The sequence below is a fragment of the Microcaecilia unicolor genome, chromosome 3 (assembly GCF_901765095.1).
Source record: "Microcaecilia unicolor chromosome 3, aMicUni1.1, whole genome shotgun sequence".
NCBI lineage: Eukaryota > Metazoa > Chordata > Amphibia > Gymnophiona > Siphonopidae > Microcaecilia > Microcaecilia unicolor.
In genome coordinates this window covers 52,022,126-52,047,785 of record NC_044033.1, presented here as the reverse complement: position 1 = coordinate 52,047,785, position 25,660 = coordinate 52,022,126, and the positions used below count along the sequence as shown (strand labels likewise).

Genomic DNA, 25,660 nt, shown 5'->3' with positions numbered 1-25,660 from the left:
AAGACAATAATTTACACCACTTTCTCTTTTTTTGATACACTGTAATAACAAATTAAGGGCCCTGTTTACTAAGCCGCATAAACAAGGCCCTAAATGTTTAAGATTCTTTATTTTCCCCAAATGAAAATGTTTTTTTTTCCTTTAAATACATATTTTGTTTTCAGCCTTACAAATCTTTTTACTTAGATTTTCATGAACAGATTTTCCTTTGAGTGTGAATTAATGATCGCTGGATTGTATTACAGACAGGAACATCTAAATGAAATGCATTATTTTAATCAAGTGAAATAGCCAGAAAAAAATACAAGAAAACAATCTGTATTTGCCATTATAAAACATGGAACATACAATGGAATTAATCTGAAATTAACACCACTTTGTACATTGATTCTACACAATTTCCTTTATTCACATCTACAAAAACTGAATACTTCCAGTTGTGGTCTTTTGCTTTTCCACAGCCCTCTTTTTATTTGTTTATAGCAAATACAATCTGGCGGAACTGTATAGATTGACATCTGATGAACTGTAAATGACTAATATCGGGCATTACCATATTGTCCTTTTAACATTTGCCCACACAGAACGTTTCATTCCTTGAGCAGCCTTCACGTCATCCCATTCCAGTTTGGTGTCAGGAACTTCGTCTTCAGGTTCTGGATCTTTCCTCACTGCTGCTCCCTGAGGTGAAGCAATAACCAGGGGCAAAATACCATACTCTTCTCGAAATTCTATTACATGAAGTCCTTTCCTGTCTGCTAACGTTTGATGGGTTTCCTATGTGAACAACAAAAGCCTGGAGTAAGGTTTCTGTACTGATGCTGTTAAGAAAAAACTTACAAGAAACCAAGAAACAATCAGTTCTTCCAAAAAGTCACAGCAGTTTCAATTATGCTAAATAAGCATTTTGTTAGAACATCACTAGCATTATTGATGGGTTTTGTGTTATTCTTTCAATTCTGTTCATTCTCAAATTGACTAAACATATTGGCCTATCCAGTCTGCCAATCCAAACCAATAGCTCCATCTCTACAATCCAATCTCCCCAGAGACCTTCAGTGCTTGTCTAATGCCTTTTTGAAATCTAATACTATCGTCTCCACAACTTACATTGTAAAGAAATATTCTCAGATTATTCCAGAATATGGTCCTTTTTATCCTCACCTACGAGCAGATTTGAATGCTAATGTATGATTATGTGTTAACGTAACATCATTGAGGCTATTTTAAACTGCTAACAACTCTCTTACCTCTGATTTGACTTAATGCTTCATCTTAATAGCTTAAGGATTCTTTTACAAAGGCACACTACCGTTTTAAGAATGTGATAAACGTTAGAGTTGTCCATATATTTCTATGCGTGTCGCTAGTGGTTAGCGAGCGCTAATGATTAGTGCACCCTAAAACCACTAGCACGCCTTTGTAAAAGGAACCCTTAGAGAGGCACTACAGGTTGCACCTGTATAATAGATCAATTTTATCTACTTACACAAGAATAATTTGAATGATGCATTCTATATCATTAATAATTAAGGAACCCTTTTAATAAGTTGAGATAAGCAGCTAGTGCAGATTTTATCAGGCGTTAAATGTTAGCACAGACCTATGCTAATGTCTAATGCATGTTAAAAACAGCCAGCATGGTAAAAATGCTGGGTTGGCTGCTTAATGTGGCAGTGGGCAATGTGTTGGTGTGACTAGAGCAAGGCGGAGCAGAGGAGTGACCTGCTGTGACAGCTAGTGAACAGGTCATTATCATGTGCTAGCTGTCACAAGTGCCGATAGCATGGCTGCAGTTACAGCCACCTCATGAGAAGGTGGTAAGTTCAGGAGCACTATCACCAATCCGACAGGGTGGCTGTTAAGAAATCAAGTACTGTGGTGGCACACTTCCTTGTCCACTTAATCTCTCCCTCCTCCCGATCCACTCCAAGGTTGGAATCCTCTCTCTCACTAACCCTCCCAAAAGCACTCAATCTGCAGCCCCCCATTACCTCTCTACTCTCCTCTCCCCGTATGTTCCCACCCGTAACCTCCGCTCTCAGGACAAACCACTCCTATCTGTACCCTTCTCCACCACCGCTAACTCCAGACTCCACCCCTTCTGCCTCGCATCACCATATGCCTGGAACAGACTTCCCGAGCCCATACGCCAGGCGCCCTCCCTGCCCATTTTCAAGTCCTTACTCAAAGCCCATCTCTTCTCCCTTGCTTTTGGCGCCTAACCACCTTCCCCATTCATGATACCTACACTGACTACATAGTTTGTAACCTTTAGATTGTAAGCTCTCGTGAGCAGGGACTGTCCTTCCCCATGTTAAACTTGTACAGCGCTACGTAACCCTGGCAGCGCTATAGAAATGCTAAGTAGTAGTAGTAGTGATCCCCCCATGACAGAAGAACCCTGCCTTCCCTAGAGCCCTATGCTCTCCCCCCCCCCCGACACTTTCAGGAACTACCCAGGGGTCTGCAGTCCTCCTGTGCCGCTGCCAAGGTTAACGTTAGCATCCAAAATGGTGTGTCTGCCCCCTAGTGGTAATCTCACAATACCACTGTCAGGGATTATTTCTCCTTATATGGAAGGATGGCCCCTAGCAGAGGTAATTCGAGTCCACTGGTTCTGGAGCTTATTTTATAAAGGCAGATAGGTGTATGTTGCTTTTATAAAATAGACATATGCATCCTGCTAAAAAAAAAAAAAAATTAGCATCCATAGTCCGCGCATCAAGAATATAAAGGGTTACAATACCTGCTTTGTTAATCCCTGAAAAAGAGCTCTAGTGATGTTAAGCAAATTTGTAGACCCAGAAACCTTGGCATACATGTCTCTAATCCCAATTAATTTGCAGATGGTAATAATAGCCCGGTGGCAATGAAGACCATAACCTAAAAAAATAATGATGGTATTAATAAATCACATTGTAGAGAGAAGGATCCTTTAAGCACGGAATTAGTTCAAACTATAGTAGTTGATCACCATTAAAAATACAGCCATACAATACCGAATGAGAAAATAATGATCATATTTAGAGTTGACACTGGATGATTAAAAGCACCTCAGTAACCACAGATGTATTCCATAAGAAAAGACTGAAAGACAACATACATATTCATTGTTGAAATCTTGAAAACCTGATCAGGTTGTGGCCCTCGAGAATCATGGTTGCCCAACCCTGTTTTAGAAGCATCTCCACACGTAAATGCTGTTATTTACATGTGGAGATGCTTCTATAAAAATCTGCATAGGGTAAAATATCTAGAGACCATGGTGATCTGGAGCATAGATTTATTCAAGCCCTAAAGAACAACTTTTTTTTTCTTTCAATTAATTGGACTGCTCTACCTATCAATATTTAGGAACAACGTAACCTTGATATAAATATGGCAGAACAGTACAATGCACAACCCACATTAATATCCTTAAGAATGGAGTCCAAACAATCTGTATCAATAATAATATTAAGGATGATGGGCCATATGGCTTCAACTGAATATGTAACTCCCAGATCTGGTTTTATCATTCCCACTTTAAGTAATTCCTTTATACCTTATTTGTCCTGCTTATCTGTCTTGATTAGATTGTGAGCTCTGTTGAGCAGGGACTATCTCTTACATATTTAGTATGCAGTGATACATACGTCTAGTAGCGCTATAGAAATGATAAGCAGTAGTAGTAAGTACTACCAATGGGTGATTTTTAATATGCCAGATGTTGATTGAGGTGTCTCTTTTGCAGGTCTACTACAGAGATCCTGGATTCTCCACAGGGAGAACTGTTCCAGTAGTTGGTAATGGAGCCCACGTGGGATGGTACCATACTGGATTTAGTGCTTACGAATGGGGAGAGTATTTCTGATGTTACAGTAGGTGGTTACCTGGCCATCCAGTGATCACCAGATGGTGTGGAAAGGGTTCATTCAAAAGTGGAAGTTCTAGACTTCAAAAACACTAAGGGGCCCTTTTACTAAGGCGTGTAGGCGCCTATATGCGTCTAACACGTGCCAAATTGGAACAACTGCCCGGCTACCGCGTGCACTGGGTGGTAATTCCATTTTGACACACACCCAAAACACATGGTAGAAAATATTTTCTATCGCATGGCGCTTACCTGGCGGTAATCGGCAGTTTACGAACGCTGGCCACTTACTGCCCAGTTAACACGCAAGACCAAATATTTCTGTTCTGTGTTCACAGATGAAGGGCTGGGAGTAGGACAGCAGAAGGCAAACAAATAGTAATAGAAGTGTGGAAGACCCTAAACGATTTTCAGAGGAATGTGTTCATGAGGAGGTAGTTAAATTAAAAGTGGACAAAGCGGTGGGGCCAGGTGGCATATATCTGAGGGTACTGAATGAACTTAGAGAAGTTCTGGTGGCTCTGCTGTCTGACCTTTCTCTTTTTTAAATTTGGATTTCATATATTAACATCAAGGACCAAACCTTTTAACAGAAATTCAGAAACAAAAATAAGGAAAATTAGCAATCTAGTGAAAAGATTCACTTAAACTATACATCAATTTAATCCAAAATTATAAGGGAGAAGACCAAGAATGAAAATCTATATGTACATGGATACCTAAAAGAAAATTCTTAAAAAAGAAAAAAAAAAGAGTAAGAATATACCTTGCCCCAGTATTCAGCAAAATCATTGATGTATAAAAGTAATTCATGTTAAAATATTTACTAAACACGTATCTGACTTTGTGCTGTATCCGCATTACTTTTATGCGGTGTCCATAATTTCCTTGTATCCAAAAATAAATGTCTGATTATTCGCCTTCCCCTGAACACGCCCGACGCCGCGGGTTTCAATATTCTTTCTTCAGGGACTAGGGTTAAGGCGGCCTCCTGTTCTATTCATAACATTATCACGACACCAGCTGCACTTACACCAGCTCTATATGGCTGGTATAACGGTGGGTGCCTACATGTTAGACATGGCAATGGTGTTGTACACTGATATTTTATAACAGAACCTTGGTATATTACAACCATCACTGTCTTGAAGGGCCTAAATGGAGGCACCCAGTTATAGAATTGCTCCTGAAATATACATATAGATACTTCATAATGATTACATTTAGAAAGCATCACATATTGTAGCACTAAAAATAAATATTCAGTTGATGCTTAATTCATCCATGACAACTTAATTTTTCTAATTACCTCTGCTTTGTTTCTTCATCCTGATGGTAGTTCTTTTAAAAGTAGTTGAAATATCATGATAAACTAGAAGAAAAGAAACATTTGCTTAGTGCAATGCAGTATGGCTAAAACTACACATGTTTTACAGCACAGGTACTTTTAGCCAATGAGAGGAGCACAATTTCTGACCAGGTTAATATACCCAGGTAACTGGTTAATTACTTGGGCAAATCATCCAAGGATGTGTTGAAAAACAGACTCAAGAGAGGACAGGACCGATGGTTTTGCAGCATTTAGCTGTAAAAATGCTGTCAGTGGAACTGTGCCCAGATATTCAATGACTATCTGTATAGTGCCGTTGAATATCCTGACAGATGACCTAAGCACTATCCCGATAATACCACAGTGGTCTGGGCACTGAGTTGAAGGTTATGTGGATAGCTTTTTTTGCTGTGCTGACTTTAACTAGTTAGCTCTCTGTTAATCAAGTGAATATCTCCACTATCTAGACAGTGGTGGCATTTACCACTATATCCAGATATTCAGCACTGCCTAGTATCCAGATATTGGCATTAAATATCAGGGTACAGGGTACAAAAACTCCCCGGGCGCTAGTATTTAGTTCAAATGCTGACTGCTAGCTGAACATTTTTAGTTTGAAAAACATGTAAAGGCATAAGAAATAAAAGATATGATAAAAACAATTACAAAAACCTAGGAATGAAACCTAAAGTGAGAACTACAAATGGTATAATTGAATTTTTGTTTTCTATAGTGAGCAGTGTTCATTATGCAGAAGAAACAGAATGGCAACTTGTAGCTAAAAGGTTCTTCCAAATGCTTCAAAATGACACCTCTAGAAACATCAAGGCTGAGGTTGATTTTTGCCTTACAACAGACAGGAACTCGTGGATATATTGTGGAAGGGCAATTTCAGTTTTGAAAGTTAATATCCAGTGATACCTGTTATATACATTTTATTTAAATTTCTCAGACCCTTAGAATGAAAGTCAGTCACCCAAGAGTGTTCCGATGCAAAGTCTGACTCAATTGGGGGGGAAGATGAATAACGTGGAAAGTGGAGTGATGTAGGCTTTCTTTGGGGTATGGTCCTGAAAACAACCTTATGAGAAACTGTAGGAGAACGCTCCCTTAAAAATTAAATGACTTTGGAAAAAAATAACTAGCACTATGGCAGTGTCGACAAAAGATTCCAATGATTTCCATTTGCACAGAGGTAGTTGGCATAGAAGTGGAAAGGCTGGTGAACGTAATATCGAATCCCTGGGTCATGCACCATTCTGTTTAAATTCTTTTTACTGCTGACTGCTGGTAAGGGTTCTGAAGCCAATGTAGGAGACAGAACAGTATTAAAAAGAAGTTTCTGAGCCCCAAAAGAGTAAGAATTCAGAATCAGTGTGTTAGTTAAGTGAACCCGTATAAATTGAGTAAAACACCAAATGGATAGAAATCCTCACAGATGAGTGACATCATCTGACAGATTCTGTACTAGAACTTTTCACCAGAGTGCTCAATTGTACATGAATGCCTGTTCCCACCTGCCACTGTCACACGGGACCATGTTAGTCCATTCAAAGCTTTATTAGACTACAACTCCTTGGAAATGTGGGCGGTTTTGTGAAGATTTCTATCCTGCTGTTTTTAGAGAACATCTGTAACAGGTAAATAACTGTTTATTTTCTGAGGACAAGCAGGATTGTAGAATTTTCAAAAATTAGACTCCCTAGCTACAGGCTGCCTTCAACAGTGGTGGTGGTGGTGGTGGGGGGGGGGGGGGGGGGGGGGGGAAGGAAATATAATCTAGAGAGCTGCAACTATTAGATTTCAAAACTATTTTTGGCAGCAAAAAGCCTTTTTTTGAAAAAGGGGAGTGGGGGTGGGGCAGCCTGGAACTTGAAAGAATTCTGTAAGATTGTGTAGCCAAATCTACTGTTTTGTTCTAGTCAGTAATGTAAGGTGAGCTGTGACATGACCCTCTAGGGTTAAGCTGTCTGGCCCATAAGTGAAGGAAACGCCATCTGGTAGCCAACTAGAAAGTGTGTGTTTGACGAAGGCAGCACCTATTTTGTTAGGATCTAAAGAAACAAAATTCTGGGTGAACTTTATGTGGGTTTTAGTCTGCTCCAGATAGAAGGTCAAAGTGCTCTTACAATATGAAGTGTGAAGTGCGCTTTCACCTTTGTGGGCATGAGGTCTGGAAAAAAATGTTGGTAGAACTACTGATTGGTTAAAATGGAATTCCAATGCTACAGTAGCTTGGGAAAGAACTCTGGATGGGTAACCAGAACTACTGCATTGCTGAAAAACTTAATGTAAGGTAGGTCATTACTAGAGCCTGAAGCTCACCAACTCTATACGCTGAAGCTATCACCAAAAATAAAAGGTCAGGAACTTCAGCTGGAAGGTGTCAAATGGCTCAAAAGGAGCTTTCATCAGCTGGATAAGTACAACACTGAGGTTCCATGACACTGTGGAAGGCTTCAACAGAAGCCAGCCCTGAATAAATCAAATCAACAAAAGGTTATAAACAGAGATGGTTTACCTTCTACATGATGACCATAAAGCTCCAATTGCACTAAGGTGTCTCCTTATAGAATCAGTTTTGAGACATGATTCTGAGAGATGGAGAAGTTATTTAAAACAGCAGAATAAAGGATCTAGGACCTTACTGTCACTCCAGATGTCAAACCTCTTCCACTTAAAACTGTATGACCTTCCTAGTAGAATCTCTTTTGGAAGCCAAAGACCCGAGAGACACCATCAGGCAAAAGCAGCTAATGTTCATCCAAGCTGTGAGAGCAAGGTACATGAGGTTGGAACGCAACCATGTTCCCTGATCTTGCGTGATCAATGTTGGAAAACATTCCAGTCTCATGGAGATTTGAAGGAACATTCCAATACAAGAGGGGATTATACTGCTTCGGCCAATAAAGGACTCTGAGAAACATGGTTCATCAGTTTTGCTTGAGCTTTAGAAGAGTTCTGCTATTAAAGAAATTGAAGGATACATATGTAGAAGACCTTCTCACCATTGAAGGAGAAAGGCATCTGAGACTAGTTTGCTGAGCAGAAACTGAAGAACTTTCCTGTTGAACAGAATAGCAAAAAGATCTATCATGGGGGTGCTCCATCCCTGAAAAATCTTGTGGGCCACACCATCATCCAATGACTACTTGTGAAGATGTTCGTGTCTCAATTTGTCCACTAGAAGGTTGCCCTTGCCTGCCAGATATATAGCACTGAGGAACATTCTGTCAGAAATGGCTCATTTCCACATACTTCCAGCACAGAAGGTAAAATTCGGTTCCTCCCTGCTTGTTCACATAGTACATGGCTGGCTGTTCATCAGAATTAGAATAACTTTATTGGACAACCAATCTATGAAAACCTTTAGAGATTTTCATATTACCCTGAGCTCCAGTAAACACACCCTGGTGTGAAATCCATCTATATGAGCTTCCCAATCCAGCTTGGATACATCTGTTGATCACTTACTACTACTATTTAGCATTTCTATAGCGCTACAAGGCATACGCAGCGCTGCACAAACATAGAAGAAAGACAGTCCCTGCTCAAAGAGCTTACAATCTTGCAGCAATGTGGTACAGTTTTAAAAAAATTGCTAAAAACATAGCTGTTTGTTGAGGTGTTTATGTAGGCGTGATCTGTATTTACTTTTAAAACTGAAGAGTAGTATGTGTAGTTTGTAGCTAGTTTGTAAATATGTGTTATGTTTTTTGTTGTTTTTGATCTTTGTTTTATTGTGAATGTGTCATTTGTAAATCGCCTAGGTTATACACAATATACACATTTTAAAAATAAATTTAATTTGAGGAATTACAGGGGCATAGTATAACATAAATAGCTTGTGAAGTACATTCAAAGAGTGAATAATTTTGAAGACTGTCTGATTGTGTATCTGAAAATGCATTGCTAAGAATTCTTAAAAACCTTAACTTGATGATAGTTTCTGCACCTTTTTCTTTTGCTGGAATTGCCCCTTGTCTTCATAAGCTTTTTAAATCCGTTCACTGTCACAGAGAGCATACTCGCTGTTTTATTAAGGTGGTATTATTATTTCTCATATCTCCACCGGTTATAAAGCAGTATCACACTGTCTTAAAAAATATACATGCAAGATCTCATCTTTATTCCCCTTACACTAAAATAATTAGTGGTTATCTAAATGCGATCACAACATGAAATAGTTTGTGCTTTCCACAATGGTTACACTTAATCGCTCTATTTCACTTTGTGTGAATGGCAAACAGTCTTCATAATTTTGGTTTAGTTTTATTATTCACAACATTGCATTCATATTGAGACACAGTTCCTCCTTATTACACACAATACTAAGGCAATGATTTTATAGAATGCTGCACTTACCTTGAGCCACAGCCTCTCTCTAATGCTACTTGTCATAATTGCAAAAGTTAAAACGTTGCCCCATCTCTGCCGTTTTACAGTGTGTTGTGATCTGGACAACTACTAACAAAAAGCTCACTACTAAATTTGTACGATACAACCTCTCGGGTATGTGATTCTTACATGTCATGATTATATCAGTTACAGGAAACTCTAGCAGTTACTTGTATAGTAATTGCATTTCATTAATTATTTTTTAAGTATACTTATCAATGTAGTACTACTACTACTAATCATTTCCATAGAGCTACTAGATGTACGTAGTCCTGAACATGAACACGTTACATGCAGCCCCAGAGGGCTCACGACTTAAGGGGTCCTTTTACAAAGGTGTGCTAGTGTTTTTAGAACTATTTCTATGGGTGTTTCTAGTGGTTAGCACGCGCTAATCATTAGCATGCACTAAAAACGTCAACGCGCCTTTTTAAAAAGACCACCTAAGTTTTTTGTACCTGGGGGAATGGAGGGATAGGTGACTAGCCCAAGGTCACAATAGGCTGCATTGGGAATTGAACCAAGGCTCCCAGGATCAAAGCCCGCTGGCATTAACCATTAGGCTACTCCTCATTAAGTACATTTATTATTACATGTCTGTCAGCACTTTTATTCTCATTTTTATAAAAACATTTTCTTACATTTCTTACTTTTACCTTCATCCACATACTTGAACATATCGAGGGTGTAAAACCGTTTAATATGCCAATATCTTCTCTATGTATATAGATGTTCTTTCTTTAAAAAGAAGCCTTCCATTTACCCTCTGTCCAAATGTTGTTTTAATGTACTTCTGGTTGTTCCCTTTTAGACTGTGTGACTCCTGACAAAGGAATCACTGTCAAAACATGGCTGTTTCGAGTCCTATCCCTTGTGCCATGGACACTTGTAGTTGAGCAAGACTATCTTACAGGGTTTTTATGTGAATAGTGATGCAAGATGATAATTTGATAAGAGGTACTGTTGCTATTTTCTTTCAGCATGCTGTTGGAGATGAATGGATGCTAAATTTGAAGAATTCTCCACTTCTAGTTGCAGGACACATTTTATAAAGATGAGTTTCTACTATATTTTTACAACATCTTGATAAGTATTTAAAGAACAAAAACTTATTATGAAAACATTTATGGAAGCTATATGTAGTATGAATCATGATTTACACTTGGCACGTAAATATGGACTAATGGTCAGATTGCACTGAAAGGTTTTGATGTTTAAGCATTTTGACCTTAGCATGCTGAAGTCCATACACTTATTTAACATTTAATTTATTGTTTAGCTTAATTTTATTTGACTTTGATTAATGAGCTAAATATTATTTTTTTACCGTTGAACTCTAGATTGGCCAGGTTTATATAAACATCCCTAATTTAGCCAGGTCGTAGAAATAGGGATTCAGACAGACATACAGGCCAGTGTATCTCAAGTTTCACCTGTATTTTAGAAAAGAATCTGCCAATGAAGAGCCTGTTCTAAAGTACAGGAGAAATGGACATTTATGTGCCAGGTGTGTGCAGCATAAACATCCATTTCACAAAAATAAACATATATAATACTGACAGGTTCAAAGCCAGCACATAATCTGCTATGTGTGGGCACATAACTGGTCCTGTCTGTGACCTTAGAAACATAACCAGTTATTATCCCAATGCTGTCACAGTGGCCAGTTTACCTTGCCAGTCTGACATTTGAAAGGGGGGGGGGGGGGGCAAAATCCACTGCGGGGATTAATGGGGCAGCCCTCCCAATCTCTCCACTGGTGTGCTAAAAGGTGCTGAAAGGAGGAATACATGTCTATGAAATTCTATGTCCTTGACCTGCCTAAAACACACCCAGACCATGCCCTTGGCTTTGTAAAATGGGAACTTAGACATTTATGCAAGATAAACATTTAAGTGCCGGTTTATGTTCATATCAGATGTGAATAGGGCTCATAAAATGACGGTCATACAATTATAAACTTGTAACAGGAACAAGTTCAAAGCAGGATGTATGAAGTAAATGGGCTGATATGTGATATATGCATCCTTATCTTGTAAATAAGTTATAATGGTGTTATAAGTGAAGTGCCCCCATCACATGTACGTCTCTTCCTGTGTGTATAACTGTGCTGGAATTCTCATATTTAAAAACACACATACATAAACCTGAACTACACACTTGTAGGCACTCCTTCACCCCCCCCCCCCCCAAAGACAGTCCCAACTTGCAGCGTACCCTCCATCAATGCATTCTACCCACTCCCACTTAGTCATAGATAAGGGGACATGCAGTCCTTTTACAAAGACGCACTGAAAAATTGGCTGCAGTAGTGCAGGTGTGTGTTATGGACGAGCGCAGATCCATTTTTCAGCGTACCTGTAAAAAAGGTCTTTTTAAAATTTTTGCTGAAAATGGACGTGCGGCAAAATGAAAACTGGCGTGCATCCATTTTCGGTCCGAGACCTTACCTACAGCCACTGACTTAGCGGTAAGGTCTCTCGACTCAACCATGTGGTAATCACCTACGTGTGTCAAGTCAGAGTTACTGCCCGATTTTAGCCGCACGCCAGAAAATAAAATATATTTTCTGTTGCCCGTAGCAGATGCGCGTCAAAAATGAAATTACCGCACGGGCCATGCGGTAGCCGGTTGGTAACTCCGAATTGATGTGCATTGAGCTTGCGTAGGCGCCTACGCGGCTTAGTAAAATGGCCCCACAGTCTGCTATAGTAACTCCCATCCACTCAAACATACCAAACCAGCTGCTTACTCTGAACAAACACACCCCGTCCACTCATTCCACACTCTGAAACAATCACACCTAGCAGTCAATCAGTCATTCGCTACCCAAACAATCACTTACAAACACATGGCAATTAATACCCTGCCAACATGCTGCACTCAGGAATGCTACACATGCTGTCACACACTCAGTCATAACTGGCCGAGGCATCTGGTTCTAAGAATATATATTCTTTTAACTGTTGCAAAAATACTTGCATCTATTTGTTAGCGAGTTTCATATTATTTAATCTATTTGTGTGAAAAATAAAAGTATTCACTTTTGTATAATTTTGCATAATGCAGATTTTTTGGCACATAATTTTGAAACTTTTGGTGCACGATTCCCTTACGAGTTATTTTTTTTTCCAGATAATACTTACTTGTGTGGTTATCATATCTCTCTATGAAATGCAAATAATGCATTGCCTGGTTCTTTGCCTTCAATGGAAGGAAAAAAAAAGTTTCATACAAAGAATTTACAAAATATTTTAAATTTTAAAGACACTTAACAGAAGAAGTCAGAGAAAACTCATTTCAGAATGTATACAAAATCATGTCATGTTAATAAAGTGCCATATATTCAAAGAATTTATGCTGCTAACTGGGAGAGTTATGCTGATAAATTGGCTTCTTTGGAAATGTACTACAGCTGAGTATAGCTAAGTTACTTACCTGTAGCAGGTGTTTCCCCGAGGACAGCAGGCATATATTCTCACATGTGGGTGACATCATCCACAAAGCCTGGTGTGGACCCTGCCAAATGCACTGTCACTTTAAATCTTTGAGGCAGTGCATCCAGTGCATATGCTTGGGTGCCTTCCCAGCCGATGCTTGAGCATCAGACCAGAATACAACTTCAAGGAAAGGCGGGAGGGATGTGAGAATACATGCTTGCTGTCCTCAGAGAACACCTGCTACGGGTAATTTAGCATTCTCAGAGCACAAGCAGGCATAATTGCGGGACTCACTAGCTACCAGGCGCACAACATAAATGAATTCTGCAACTTAGTTGATAGTGAGTCTGGTGGAAACAAAAGGGTCGCGGGGTGACGTTGACTTTTAAGTAGTAAAAAGATTCTGCAGGTCTGCTTGTCCAAACCCGCTATCCTGCCTAGAATTCTGCTGTAGTGAAGGTGTGGATAAAAGACCACATAGCTACCATGCAAATGTCTTCAATGGAGGCAGAGTAGAAATGGTCTACTGAGGCCGCCATGGCTCTTATACTATGAGCAGTAAAACTCAGCCATGACATGTCAGCTAAACCTGAGTATATGTGTAGGAGGTAAAGTCAACCAGCCATGTAGAGATGCTACGCTTGGTGATGCAAATTCCCAACCTGTTAGAGTCAAAGGACACAAAAAGCTGGGAAGCCTTCCTATGAGGTTTTGTACATTCTAGATAGTATACTAGAGCACACTTGCAGTGCTGCTTCTCCAGGATTACAGTGTGGCTTAGGAAAGAAGACAGGTAGTACAATGGACTGGTTGAGACGGAACTTTGATACCACTTTAGGCAAGAATTTGGGGTGCATTCGGAGGACAACTCTATTGTGGTAGAACCTGGTGTAAGGCGTGTCTGCCACAAGGGCTTGAAGCTCGCTGACTCTTCTGGAAGAAGAGCTATTAAGAACACTACCTTATATATGAGGAATTTTAGAGGACAGGAATGAAGAGGTTCAAATGGAAGATTCATGACAGTTGTTAGGATGACACAGATCCAACACCACCAGAGGTGGTTTGATATGAAACAAACCTTTCATGAATCTAACTATTAAGGGATGAACTGAAACTGGCTTATTATCAACTTTAGAATGACAAGTACTGATGGCACTCAAATGTACTCTGAGTTAGTTTTGAGGTCGGAATCCAAAAGGTCAAGGAGGTACTCCATAAGGGTAGGCAGTGAGCTCATAGTAGGCTCGAGTGCTCTGGCTGCACACCAGAGTGAACATTTTTTCCACTTTAAATGGTAACATTTCCATGTAGGTGGTTTCCTAGAGGATAGGAGTATCCTAGAGTCTGTGTCAGGAAGACTTAAGGATTGTAAATCTATGTTGTCAGGAACCAAGCCATCAGAGTTAGGGAGAGAGGGTCTGGATGAAGGAGGGACCCCTCGTTCTGTGTTTAGGGGTTGGAAAGGATCAAACTTAAATGGATCCCTGGATGATAATTCTAGAAGAAGAGGGAAACAGATTTGATGTAGCCAGTAGGAAGCTAATAGAATCATGGTCCCCTGGTATCGATGCAGTTTGAGAAGAGATTTTCCTATGAGAGGTAGTGGGGGAAAAGCATATAAAAGGTCGGTTCCCCAGTGGAGCAAAAAGGCATTTGGGGCTGTACGGTTGAGACCATACACATCCTGGAACAAAAGCAGGGAAGCTTGTTTTGAGAAGTGAACAGGTCAATCACTGGGGTCCCCCACTGGTGGAACATTCGATGAACTACAGAGACGCTGAGACCCCCCCCCCCCCCCCCCCCCCCCGCATTCATGAGATTGAAGGACTTTGCTCAGTTTGTCTGCTAAAGCATTCTGTTTCCTGGCTAGGTAAACAGCTCTTATAAAGATATTTTGAGAAGCTGCCTGAGACCATAGCTGGTGCTTGAACTTGGGCTGCTTTGTCAACAAAGGTGGTAAGAATTTGTTCCTCTTGTATTATGGGATATACTACGATGTCAGCTAAAATATCTTCTATTATCAAAAAACGCTGGACAATATTACAAACTCATGATACTTCTGATCAACAGAGATTTTCACTATCGTATGCACATAATACTAATCTGTTTGATAAATTGAGTAAAGCGGATGTATGGTCTTCTCCTCCTCAAGGTGAGGGAGGTCACTTTAAATGTGCCAACTGTTCAATTTGTGACGGTACTATGGAAGGAATTACTTCACCTGGGTACAGAAGCAAAAAATTCATTTGAGATCTCTTACTAATTGTGATTCCTCTTCAGTTATTTATACGATTAAGTGTCCATGTGACCTGTTATATATAGGTTAAACTTCTAGGAAATTCAAGACACAATCATTGAACATTGTCACTGTATTTCTAAAAGAAAAACGGAAGCTCCTATGGTGAAGCATTGTGTCAATTTGAGTCATTCATTTAATCAATTGCAAGATATGATCATTGGTCAAATTATACTGAGTAAAAGGTGGGGGGGGGGGGGGGGATATAAAACAATTATTATGTAGAAGAGAGCAGAGATGCATTTTCAAAGTGGGAACAACAGAGAGAGCAGGGCTTAATTACTCGATAGAGTGGAACGCATTTTTTTTGAATTCTACTTCAGTATTCCTCTTTAATTTTGGTTCTCTTCTGCAATTGGTGAATTTGTATGACAGCATCTTAGTGAAGTACTAAGATCATCTGGGCGTATATTAAAAGCACTGAAATTCCTTCAGAGAAGGTTTACCTCCTGACACAGCTAGGTGAAACAGGGTGCCTCTGTTGAGGTTTTTTTAAAGTCTGTACTTGCCTTTCGATCATTTGGAATACTCCACTGGAAGATTAGTTGGCAACAGAGACAAGATGATTGCCAAGGATTTCCATTTGGGATACATGAATGAAGAAAGATAAGCATGGTTTTGTTTTTCTTTATTGTTTGGAAGTATTCTTAATCAAGTATGGACTTATAGAAGATTCAATTTGGAACACTTCTTATATAAAAGGTACCTATACTATTTCCTTAATTTGGACTTAATAGGGGATTTTTTGGAAACAGTTATTTTTCTCCTGTGTTGGGAGGTTTTTTTTTCACTGTTTTTTTCCCCCCCCTAGAATAATAAGAAACCAGTGATAGTAAAAAGTACTCCTAAAGGTTGAGTGCTAGCTTTGTAACTGCACCAGCTGGAGCCTTTGAGGTTTCATTTTGTTAAGTGTCCTTTGGAAATGTTATATAGACAGCTTTATGATACAAGAAACTTTTTTAGTAAGTGATTGATGCTACAAGTACCTACTTCTGAAATAAATCATACAGAAAACTTGGAGAGAAAAGCTGCTGATTTTGAGTTTTTGCACATCTTCATAATTTACCGTTCAAAAGTGGCAAAACCTGTTGTGATGTCATGTTTTAAAATATAAATATCTATCTATATTAATATGAAGTTACATACCTTCCTAAGGGCAATTGTTCTGTCACTTGCTTTCCCTACAGCAAAACCTGAAAAATACAACAGATTCATTATAAGTAAGATACAAACTGTGCCAATAATGGCTTCAGGTCAATTAGGAGCCTGGTCTACAGTTGCTTTTAAGATAATTAAGGGCTACTTATAGCCAAAAACTAAACAGTGACATATATAATATAATAACCTCAAAACAAAAACTTCACTAAAAAAAAAAAAACAGAAGGAAAAACCTCAGAACGTACCAATATACTAAGGTACCATTCAATGTAAAATAATCATAGGCATAAAAACATCCTTTTCACACAGTAAATTTTTTTAAACAGATTAACACATAATCAAAAGGAACTCATCTCAAAACTATATCATAAAGCCCTGGTGAAGAACAAAATTCTCCTTTATACACCACAGACCCCATTTTATGCAGTGGGACCTATTTACTAGTAATGCATAGCAGCACACTTTAGTAAATCTAGCCTTAAATATTTACAATGTAAGGCAATGTGTTTTAAAATTTTTGCTTTAAAAAGTAAACAAATACAATACTAGACAGCAAGCATATGGAGAAAGAGATGTACATAAAATTTGAGAGATTGATATTAAAAGTGACTGGTTAAGGGGTCCTTTTACTAAGCTGCGGGGAAAAAGGGCCCTGCAGTAGAGGCAGGGGCCGTTTTTCCTGTGTGCCAGGGCCCTTTTTTCCACAGATGGTAAAAGCCCTCCCAAAACGGCCACACGGTGAGATAAGATAAATGAAAAGATGCCTGTTATAGTCTTATGGGCGTCTTATCATTCAGCTTGCGCTAACCATTAGCGTGCGCTAAATCTGCTAGCACACCTTAGTACAAGGATCCTTAAGAGAGGATCTTATCTAGCTAATTCACGCTGATTGGACCCCAAGGGAATATTCAGTGGCACTTACTCGGATAGAGCTGTTGAATATCCCTTCTAACTGCTAAAGCCAAAACCAGTTATTGTGTGGATGGGCTGGGGCAGAGTCAGGTTGGAGTTGAATCTTAGGTGGATAAATGTCAATATTCAGCCCTTAACTGGGCAAATAGGATTGCACAAATAGCTGTCCTAACTTTGCTCACTTTAACTTATTCAAGGGCCCTTGTACCAAGCTATGGCAAAAAGGGCTCTGCGGTAGTGGCGGTGGCCGTTAGGCCTTTTTTTTACCTCACTCAGTGGGCAAAAAGCCACAAAAAAAAAAAAAACCCACATGGGTTTGCATTAAATACAAAGGAAGGTGGAAGGTTTGAGCTGATTGATGAAAAAAAGGTCTTTAAAATAAGCTACACCTGCATATGTCGGAGGCCTTTCTTCCCATAAAAATTAAAAAAAAAAAAAAATCTGCACAGAAATATATTTGTATTTGTTCTGGTTGTGGGGATTTTTGAACACAATCTTTAAGTGAAGTGTTTTCAACAGTAAACTTTAGGGAAGTACAGCAGAGTGGAGGAGTGGCCTAGTGGTAAGGGTGGTGGACTTTGGTCCTGGGGAACTGAGTTGAATTCCCACTTCAGGCACAGGCAGCTCCTTGTGACTCTGGGCAAGTCACTTAACTCTCCATTGCCCCATGTAAGCCACATTGAGCCTGCCATGAGTGGGAAAGCACGGGGTACAAATGTAACAAAAAAAAAAAAAAGAAATACAAGATTCTGATAAATGGTTAAATACAGGTTCTCCATATAAGAGGCTTCTCCAGTTTGAACTGCAGCCTTCCATGCCTGCCTTCCTGGTATTGCTCCTGTCTTTATTTTTCTCCCCCTTGCCATCCAGTACTGCACCCTCTATCTCCTACCCTGCCTGAGCTATGCAGTACCCTTTGTTCCCTTCCTTACACTGCCACCTCCTCTGGGCCCACAAGTAGTAAATAAATAGCAAAGTTGTGCAGCACCATGGCTCTCTGCACTCCACTGTTGCTTCCCCTGCCAATCCTGCCCCTTTGATAAACTTCCTCTTCCAGAGGATGCGGGAAACGCAGAGGAAACAGCTGCACACAGAGAGCTGCAGTCCTGTGTGTCTTTTCTATTTGTTTACTTCTGCAGAGCCTGCAGAGGTGGCAAGAGGAGAGAGGGAGGGAACAAAAGGTGCTATATGGCAGCGGCAGCGTAGGGGAGGGGGAGGGACAATACTAGATAGTGGTGGCAGGACAGAGAAAAAGACAAGAAAAGAGATGTTGGATGGTGCTGGGGGGGGGGGGAGGGAGAGACAAGAAAGGAGATATCTGGACAGTGGTTACAAGGACAGATGCATTGCATTGCATTGCTGAGGCAGGTGGTTCCTCAGTTGTACTCATTTACTGCTCAAACTATTTCTGAATTTAAGCAACTGGATATGAGAACAGATAATGTTTCTTCTCAGATAACTTTCATGGAGAATAAACTTTCTTCCTTGCAAAATACCAGTGTCTCAGCTATAAAAGACAGCCTTTTCTTGCATCACAAGAGAGACACAATGGAGAATATAGTGAGAAGACAGAATCTTATGCTTCTCAATTTTCCTTTTACTCATTACCATTCAACAGATACTGGCAAGGAAATATTTTAATGAAGTTCTAAGACTGCCAAACTCTTGCATCACAAGATACAGAGAATGGAGAATATAGTGAGAAGACAAAATTTAAGGCTTCTCAATTTTCCTTTTACTCATTACCATTCAACTGAGATACTAGCAAGGAAATATCTTAAGGAAGCTCCAGGACTGACAAACTCGGATCAATTAGTCTTAGTCAAATGTTATTATGTTTCACTTAAGAAGGTTACTTCTGAGGGGCAAGAAGGTGACCAGGTTCAGTTGGGCCCTACATTAATTTCTGATCTGACTGCCTTTTTGGAGGATTCCATGGATTTTATTCCGGATAGGGCTATTCTCCTGATCACTTTCCTACATGAGGGAGGATAAATCTGCAGTATTGCACTGCTTACTTTAAAAAGAAATCAGTACTTTTTTGTGGGAAAACTATATAAGATCTTCCCAGATGTTTCTAGGAATACTCAATCAGCAAGAAAAGCTTTTCTAGCTGTGAAGAGTCAAGTTTTGGTGTTAGCAGCATCCTTTTTCTTACGATTCCTTTGAAGGTTATGTTCAACTACAGGGAACTCAATATATTTTCTTTCATCCTTCACATTTGGAACAGTTTATATAGGAACATAGTAAGTGAATTGGTTATTTGGGTTGCTTTGGAAATGATGAGTTCTATAAACTAGTTCAGTCTCAAAGTTTAAGACTTTGCTCTTATATTGCTTGATTTTCATTCCTCTTTGAAGTTTACTCCTTGTTCTCTCCCTAGAAGTGGGCTGTTTATCAAATTGTTTGATGATGTTTAATCTGCTTGTCTCTGTCATTCAGAGCATGGGAATTATTTTATTTTTTATTCTAATAAGAAATATGTATTTACTTCAAACTTAAAAAAAAAAAAAGAAAATCCCAAAACACATTACCACACAAAAAAAAAGTGTCAAAAACTGCCCATATTAAAACTTGTTGAAAAAAAAAAAAAAAAAAAAAAAAGATATAGTTCAAGCCCTGAGAGACCTGAATGAAGTGGTTGAATCTATAGAATTAACAATTTTAGAACAAATCAACCATTTTCAGTGCAGCAGTGGTGAAGATCTGGGCTATACCTGTCATTTGGTACAGTGCAAATGGGACTAAGGCAGAGATAGAAATTTTGGTTTGAAAAATATGAAAAATCATAATGATCAACCAAGCTCCGCACTCCTGTGAGTGATGTTGACAGGCGTTATCTTCCTTGCTGCATAGGTTGAAGTGGACTGCTTTAGGTGCTATAAACCGTGCATTAAAACTAGTAAATCAACAAGACTTACTTAAGTCCAAAGAAGCAAAGCATGTCTACAGACAAGAACTTGAAGAGAAAAAGTGGAATAATAAACCACTCCACAGAGAGCATATAAAAGATTCTGAAGGAAAAGTCTACAAATCCAAAAAGTTGCGATTACCGCATGGCCATTAAAAAAAAGAATTTACCATGTGGGCAATTTACCACCACCCATTCTGTAGACAGTAAGGGCTGATATACTACTATCTGTGCATTAAACAGTTAGGGTATGGTAATGTAGCTGCGCTAACTGATTAGCGTAGGAACACCCAATCTCTGTTCGCCGACATGCCTCCTCAAAAGAAAATGTTAGCGTGTGGTTAGTGTATGCACTTTTGGCAGTCATGGTAGGACACCTGATCGCATCCCGCGGTATGCCATTTTAAGCTGCATTAGATGCATGTTAGTGCCTAACACAGCTTAGTAAAAGGGCCCCCAAATCCTTAAAGACAGAGGGGTGGGGATCACAAGTCCTTGATATCATCATCATTCATTTAGGTATAGGCTCTTCCAAGACTTACCTGCAGCACCATTTCCATTTCCAACTACCACCAGGGCGCTCACTGACTTTTTTCTTCCTTCCTTTGCTGTCATATTAAATACACTTTTCACCTAACAAAAAAAAAAAAAAAGAAAGAAAGACAAAGGCAATTATCAAAAACAATTCATTAATTAGGTGCTTTATAAAGGCACATATGGTTAATTTGACAATGTTTCCCTTTCTTGCAGTAACTGGTCTCATCCCTGGTGGCCAACAGGGATGAGACCAGAATAGCACTGGATTCAAATCAGGAGCGCAACGCTTCCAGCTCCCTTTCTAGTCACTGCCCCAACCAATCTGAGAACCACTGACCCACCCTCACACCCAATGTTGTGTATAAAGGTAAGGTATGGATAATAGCAGAAAAGAAATTGCAATAAATAAAATACATACTATTTTCTGTTAACTGTTCTTGACTCTCCATCACAGCAGGGGGAATGTTTGTTAGAACCATGTCAGACAATGGCCCAGGAAAATTAATGGCAAGGCCTTGCAATTCAAGGTATGTCTTGCAGTAATGCTTGTGTCAGAACTGGAGCCTTATAACTCAAGGCAGACCCGGATGCTGCATTGACAGCTAGGATTAACTACAATTGGTTGTTAGCAACCAATTATTGCTAGTTAATAGCTCGTTACTCAATTAAGATGTGCACATAACTTGGGCATGCAATTTTGGATGCCATATACAGAATCTAGGGGTATATTTATAGCTAATCCAAGAAAACAGTTGTTTGTGACCATTGAGGCAGGTGCTTTGGCGCTGAAACACGGACCGTGTCAGGTCCTTGATATGAATATTCTGAATAAACTGCTTCTTGATATTATCTCCCTATTGGTTTGCACATTTGTCAGCCTCTACTTTTGCTGTTTTGCTGTATATGTATAGCTGTCATCAGTCACTGCTCTCTTAACGTATATTCAGCACTCAATATACATGTTTTTTAAAAACGTTAAAAGAAAAAAACCCCACTTGCAGCTGTGGTTGAATATTGTTCAGTAAATTTCCCATTATTCGTCACACAACTGTGGAACGCATTACCAAAAGCCTTGAAAACGACGTATGACCACCTAAACTTCCAGAAATCACTAAAAACCAACCTGTTTAAAAAGGTATTCCCTACCGATCCAACTGAAATGCCTAATCTTCAACACAACCAAACTAAAGCACGTAATGGACATAACACAACTCTTCTGTTCTCTGATTCCCTAATGTGGCTGTGCCACATGAACTTGATCTTACCACAACATCACCCTGTATTTGTTCACACCGGAGCCGGCAAAGGCCTCTCCGGTACTATGTAAGCCACACTGAGCCTACAAATAGGTGGAAAAATGTGGGATACAAATGTAACAAATAAATAAACGTGATAATACACATAGGTGGCGACTCTATAAACTGTCACCAAGATTTAGGCATCCCAATGCCATGCAATTAGCGCAAATTCTATAAAGGCATCTTGGCACCAAGATACCATTATTGAATACTAGCATAAGTTGGCATTAGTATGCCTACACTTAGGTGCCAACAGTTAGCCAAGTCAATGGAAGTTGTAATTGTTGGTGCCTAACTGTGCCCTGAAGTGCCCGTAACTTATAGTTTTCTATACGTTACACGCCTATGACCCCCATACTCTGTCCATGTTTATACCTCCTCCCACTTTGGAGCATATGTTATAGAATAGTGCCCAGCACTTACGCACGTAATTGGTTATTAGTGATACCACTTTCGCTTGTAAGTGCTATTATTCTGTACATATGTGCATAACTGGCACCTATCTTTAGGCACCAATTTATAGAACTGCCGTTAGTAATATCAATAAAATGACACTGAAGAACAGACATGGCTAGATATATTTCCAAGTCAACCAGTTATTACTTACACCCATATTAAGTGGCAAAGTTGGAATTCTACTGAGTTTAAGATGCTACACAATTATTTGAAGTAACACAACAGCAATAGTTTTCTGTCCAAAAAAAATAAAGTCTCTTTCTTCCCTTCAAAATCACTCCCTTTACTTGCTGGGAAGTATACATCTAAAGTACCTTATTTTAATTATCTTAGAATACCATTTAGCCTGATAGTACTAATATATGCTACATACTGTAGTCATGTATCATTATTGTTTCAAACAACAAATAACCTTGAGGCAAACAGAGACATTTATTTTGTTTACCCAGCAGAGGGCACTAACATCATATTAGAAGATCTAGGAATGAATCCATTTACCAAACTTTATCCTTGTCAGTTGTTTCTAGCTGGCATATAAAGGAAATACCAAGGAGGTTGGATGACATCAAAAAAGCAGAAGCTAATTTAGTCTCTGTTTCCTCTCCCTTCCACAGCCATCATCCCTATACACTCAAGGCAAACAAACCTATGAGTTGCTGCTTCCATGTTGTCCTTTTTTATTGTAGGTAGCATTTTTATTTAATCTCACTTATATTTTTAAACATGTCGGCTTGTGCAGCATACGGATGTACACAGAGGAAGTATAATAACGGAATAACGTTTCATAGGTAGAGTAGTAATTTGTTGTAAATCGTAATCAGTGTGTCATTTGGAGGGGCTGAATATAGGGACACCCTAGCAGGTATTATATTCATGCAGAGATTTGTTTTCTCCTGGTAAAAGGCCACTAAAACAGACATCTTGTTATGAGAATCAGATGCTCAACATTTAGAGCTTTTATTTATTTATTTATTTATGACATTTATATTCCACATCAAACAAACTGGGTTGAAATCTAAGAGCATTTAGCATCTTTTTTTTTCCCTGTGCCTAGATAAAAAAAAAAAGATGGTATGTGGGAATTTGCTTGCAGTGGTAGATTATAAAAATGCACTCGATATTTGTTACTACTACTATTTACTACTCATTGATATACAGCAGAAGTTAACCAAGTCGACTTCATGCTTTCTAATATAATTTTTTAACAGCATTTTCTCAGTTATTACCCAAATGTGAACACAATTACAATGTTAATTAATACATTTTGGATGTTGCTGTATTCTATTATTCTGTCTCATTGTACTTCCAGTTTTGGCACAGTATAAGTCATCACAAGGACAAAACTATAAGAAAACCAGTGGACTGCATTAAGGGCTTATAGCCCATTTAGTTATGTTTAAACAAACGAGAGATCTGCATGAAAGAAAATATTTATTATTATTATTTTGACTTATGAAAACCACTTGTCCCTGAAACATGCGCAAAACAGAACAATCCATTTATACAAAAATGATGAGGTCACAATCCATAATCGTTTTTGCACTTTCTGAAACCCCTGTTATTTTTGGTTTTCACGCCATTTTTCACGCAATTTTTAAATGAAACAACACATTTTACACATTAAACTGTCTTGTTTTATCTGAATAATTGAAATTAAATTGCTTTTAAGATTTCTGCAGAGTCTTGATCTCACACAGAACATAAATAGTGCAAAGCAGTACTCTGAAGGTTCAATGCTGTTAGTGAGAAGGTAAATCTGCTCTATTGGTGAGAAAATGCTGCAATGTAAGTACACTTAATTGGCTCATTTTCAGAGAAGCTATGCTTTACTGCTATTTTTAAATAGTCCTGTTTGGATTTCTTATACTTTTTTTTTATACATTTTAACAGATACTTGGAAACATCATAACTACTAGGGAAAAGCTGGGTATTTTCCCCTATAAGTGCACGTTCCTTTCATATCTCTTGAACTCTTTTGGTTCTATACGTATTTTCTGATTAGATACATTTTTACATGTAATGTTTGTATGTTTTTACATGCAGTTTGTATATGTATGTTCAAATTTCCCTCCTCTTCCACTAATACTCTAAAAAAGGTTTTTGTGTGTATGTGTAACCAAACACTGCCCCCAGAGCAAGCCCTGCTGATGAAGCGATATGCTTTATTATGTGAGAGACTCCCCACCTCTTCACTCTCACCCCCTCCACTTCTGCAGTGAGGCCAAAAGGGGAAAAAAAGCTGGTTTTAAAGATGAACAGGGTCTATGGCACAAGTCATGCAAAACACAGACAAGCTTGTACAGGAGTTCCTTTCACAAGGATGATTACATGCAGCCCCCCCTCCCCATCACAGCTGGCAGAAGTCAGGCAGAAAGGGAAGTCACATAAATAAAATATATGACAGCTTCTGGGCATTTTGGAAAAATCATTTCATACTACTGAATGTTTTTATTGACTGGGAAAAGTTACATGTAAGCAGCTTTTAAACTAGAAATGGGGGGAAGGCCGACAGTCGCTCAAAAGAGCATGGTTCGGGATAAGGTATCTTTCAAAGATATCACCATAACAGGGAAGATAGAGTATCCTGATAGTGAGGTTGCAAAAGAGATTGTAGTAGATCGGGTATCCTTAAATAACAATAAAAATCAGACAAAAGATTGCCAATTAATACTGTCAAGTACTAAGCATGATGTACTTAGGAACAACAAACATAGTTTGAAATGTCTATATGCGAATGCCAGGAGCCTAAGAAATAAGATGGGGGAGTTAGAATATATTGCACTAAATGAAAAATTAGATATAATAGGCATCTCTGAGACCTGGTGGAAGGAGGATAACCAGTGGGACACTGTCATACCGGGGTACAAATTATATCGTAGTGATAGGGTGAATCGGATTGGTGGAGGGGTAGCATTGTATATTAACGAGAGCCTTAAATCAAATAGATTGAAAATTCTGCAGGAAACAAAACACTCCTTGGAATCACTGTGGATTGAAATTCCATGTGCAAAGGGGAAAAGGATAGTGATAGGAGTGTACTACCGTCCGCCTGGCCAGGACGAACAGAC

General features: G+C 39.0%; 1 protein-coding gene across 1 annotated transcript in view; it reads right to left on the bottom strand.

The window, feature by feature from the left end:
• Nucleotides 1-256: 256 nt before the first annotated feature.
• Nucleotides 257-25,660, bottom strand: part of MRPS5 (mitochondrial ribosomal protein S5) — an 89,471-nt gene continuing 64,067 nt past the window's right edge. Inside the window, exons 6-11 of the mRNA XM_030195916.1 lie at nt 20,844-20,934; nt 16,467-16,513; nt 12,731-12,788; nt 5,166-5,228; nt 2,750-2,886; nt 257-777 (exon numbers count right to left, since the gene is read on the bottom strand). Coding sequence (XP_030051776.1) covers nt 550-777; nt 2,750-2,886; nt 5,166-5,228; nt 12,731-12,788; nt 16,467-16,513; nt 20,844-20,934 — 624 coding nt within the window. The 3' untranslated portion in view covers nt 257-549. The remainder of the gene's footprint in view (nt 778-2,749; nt 2,887-5,165; nt 5,229-12,730; nt 12,789-16,466; nt 16,514-20,843; nt 20,935-25,660) is intronic.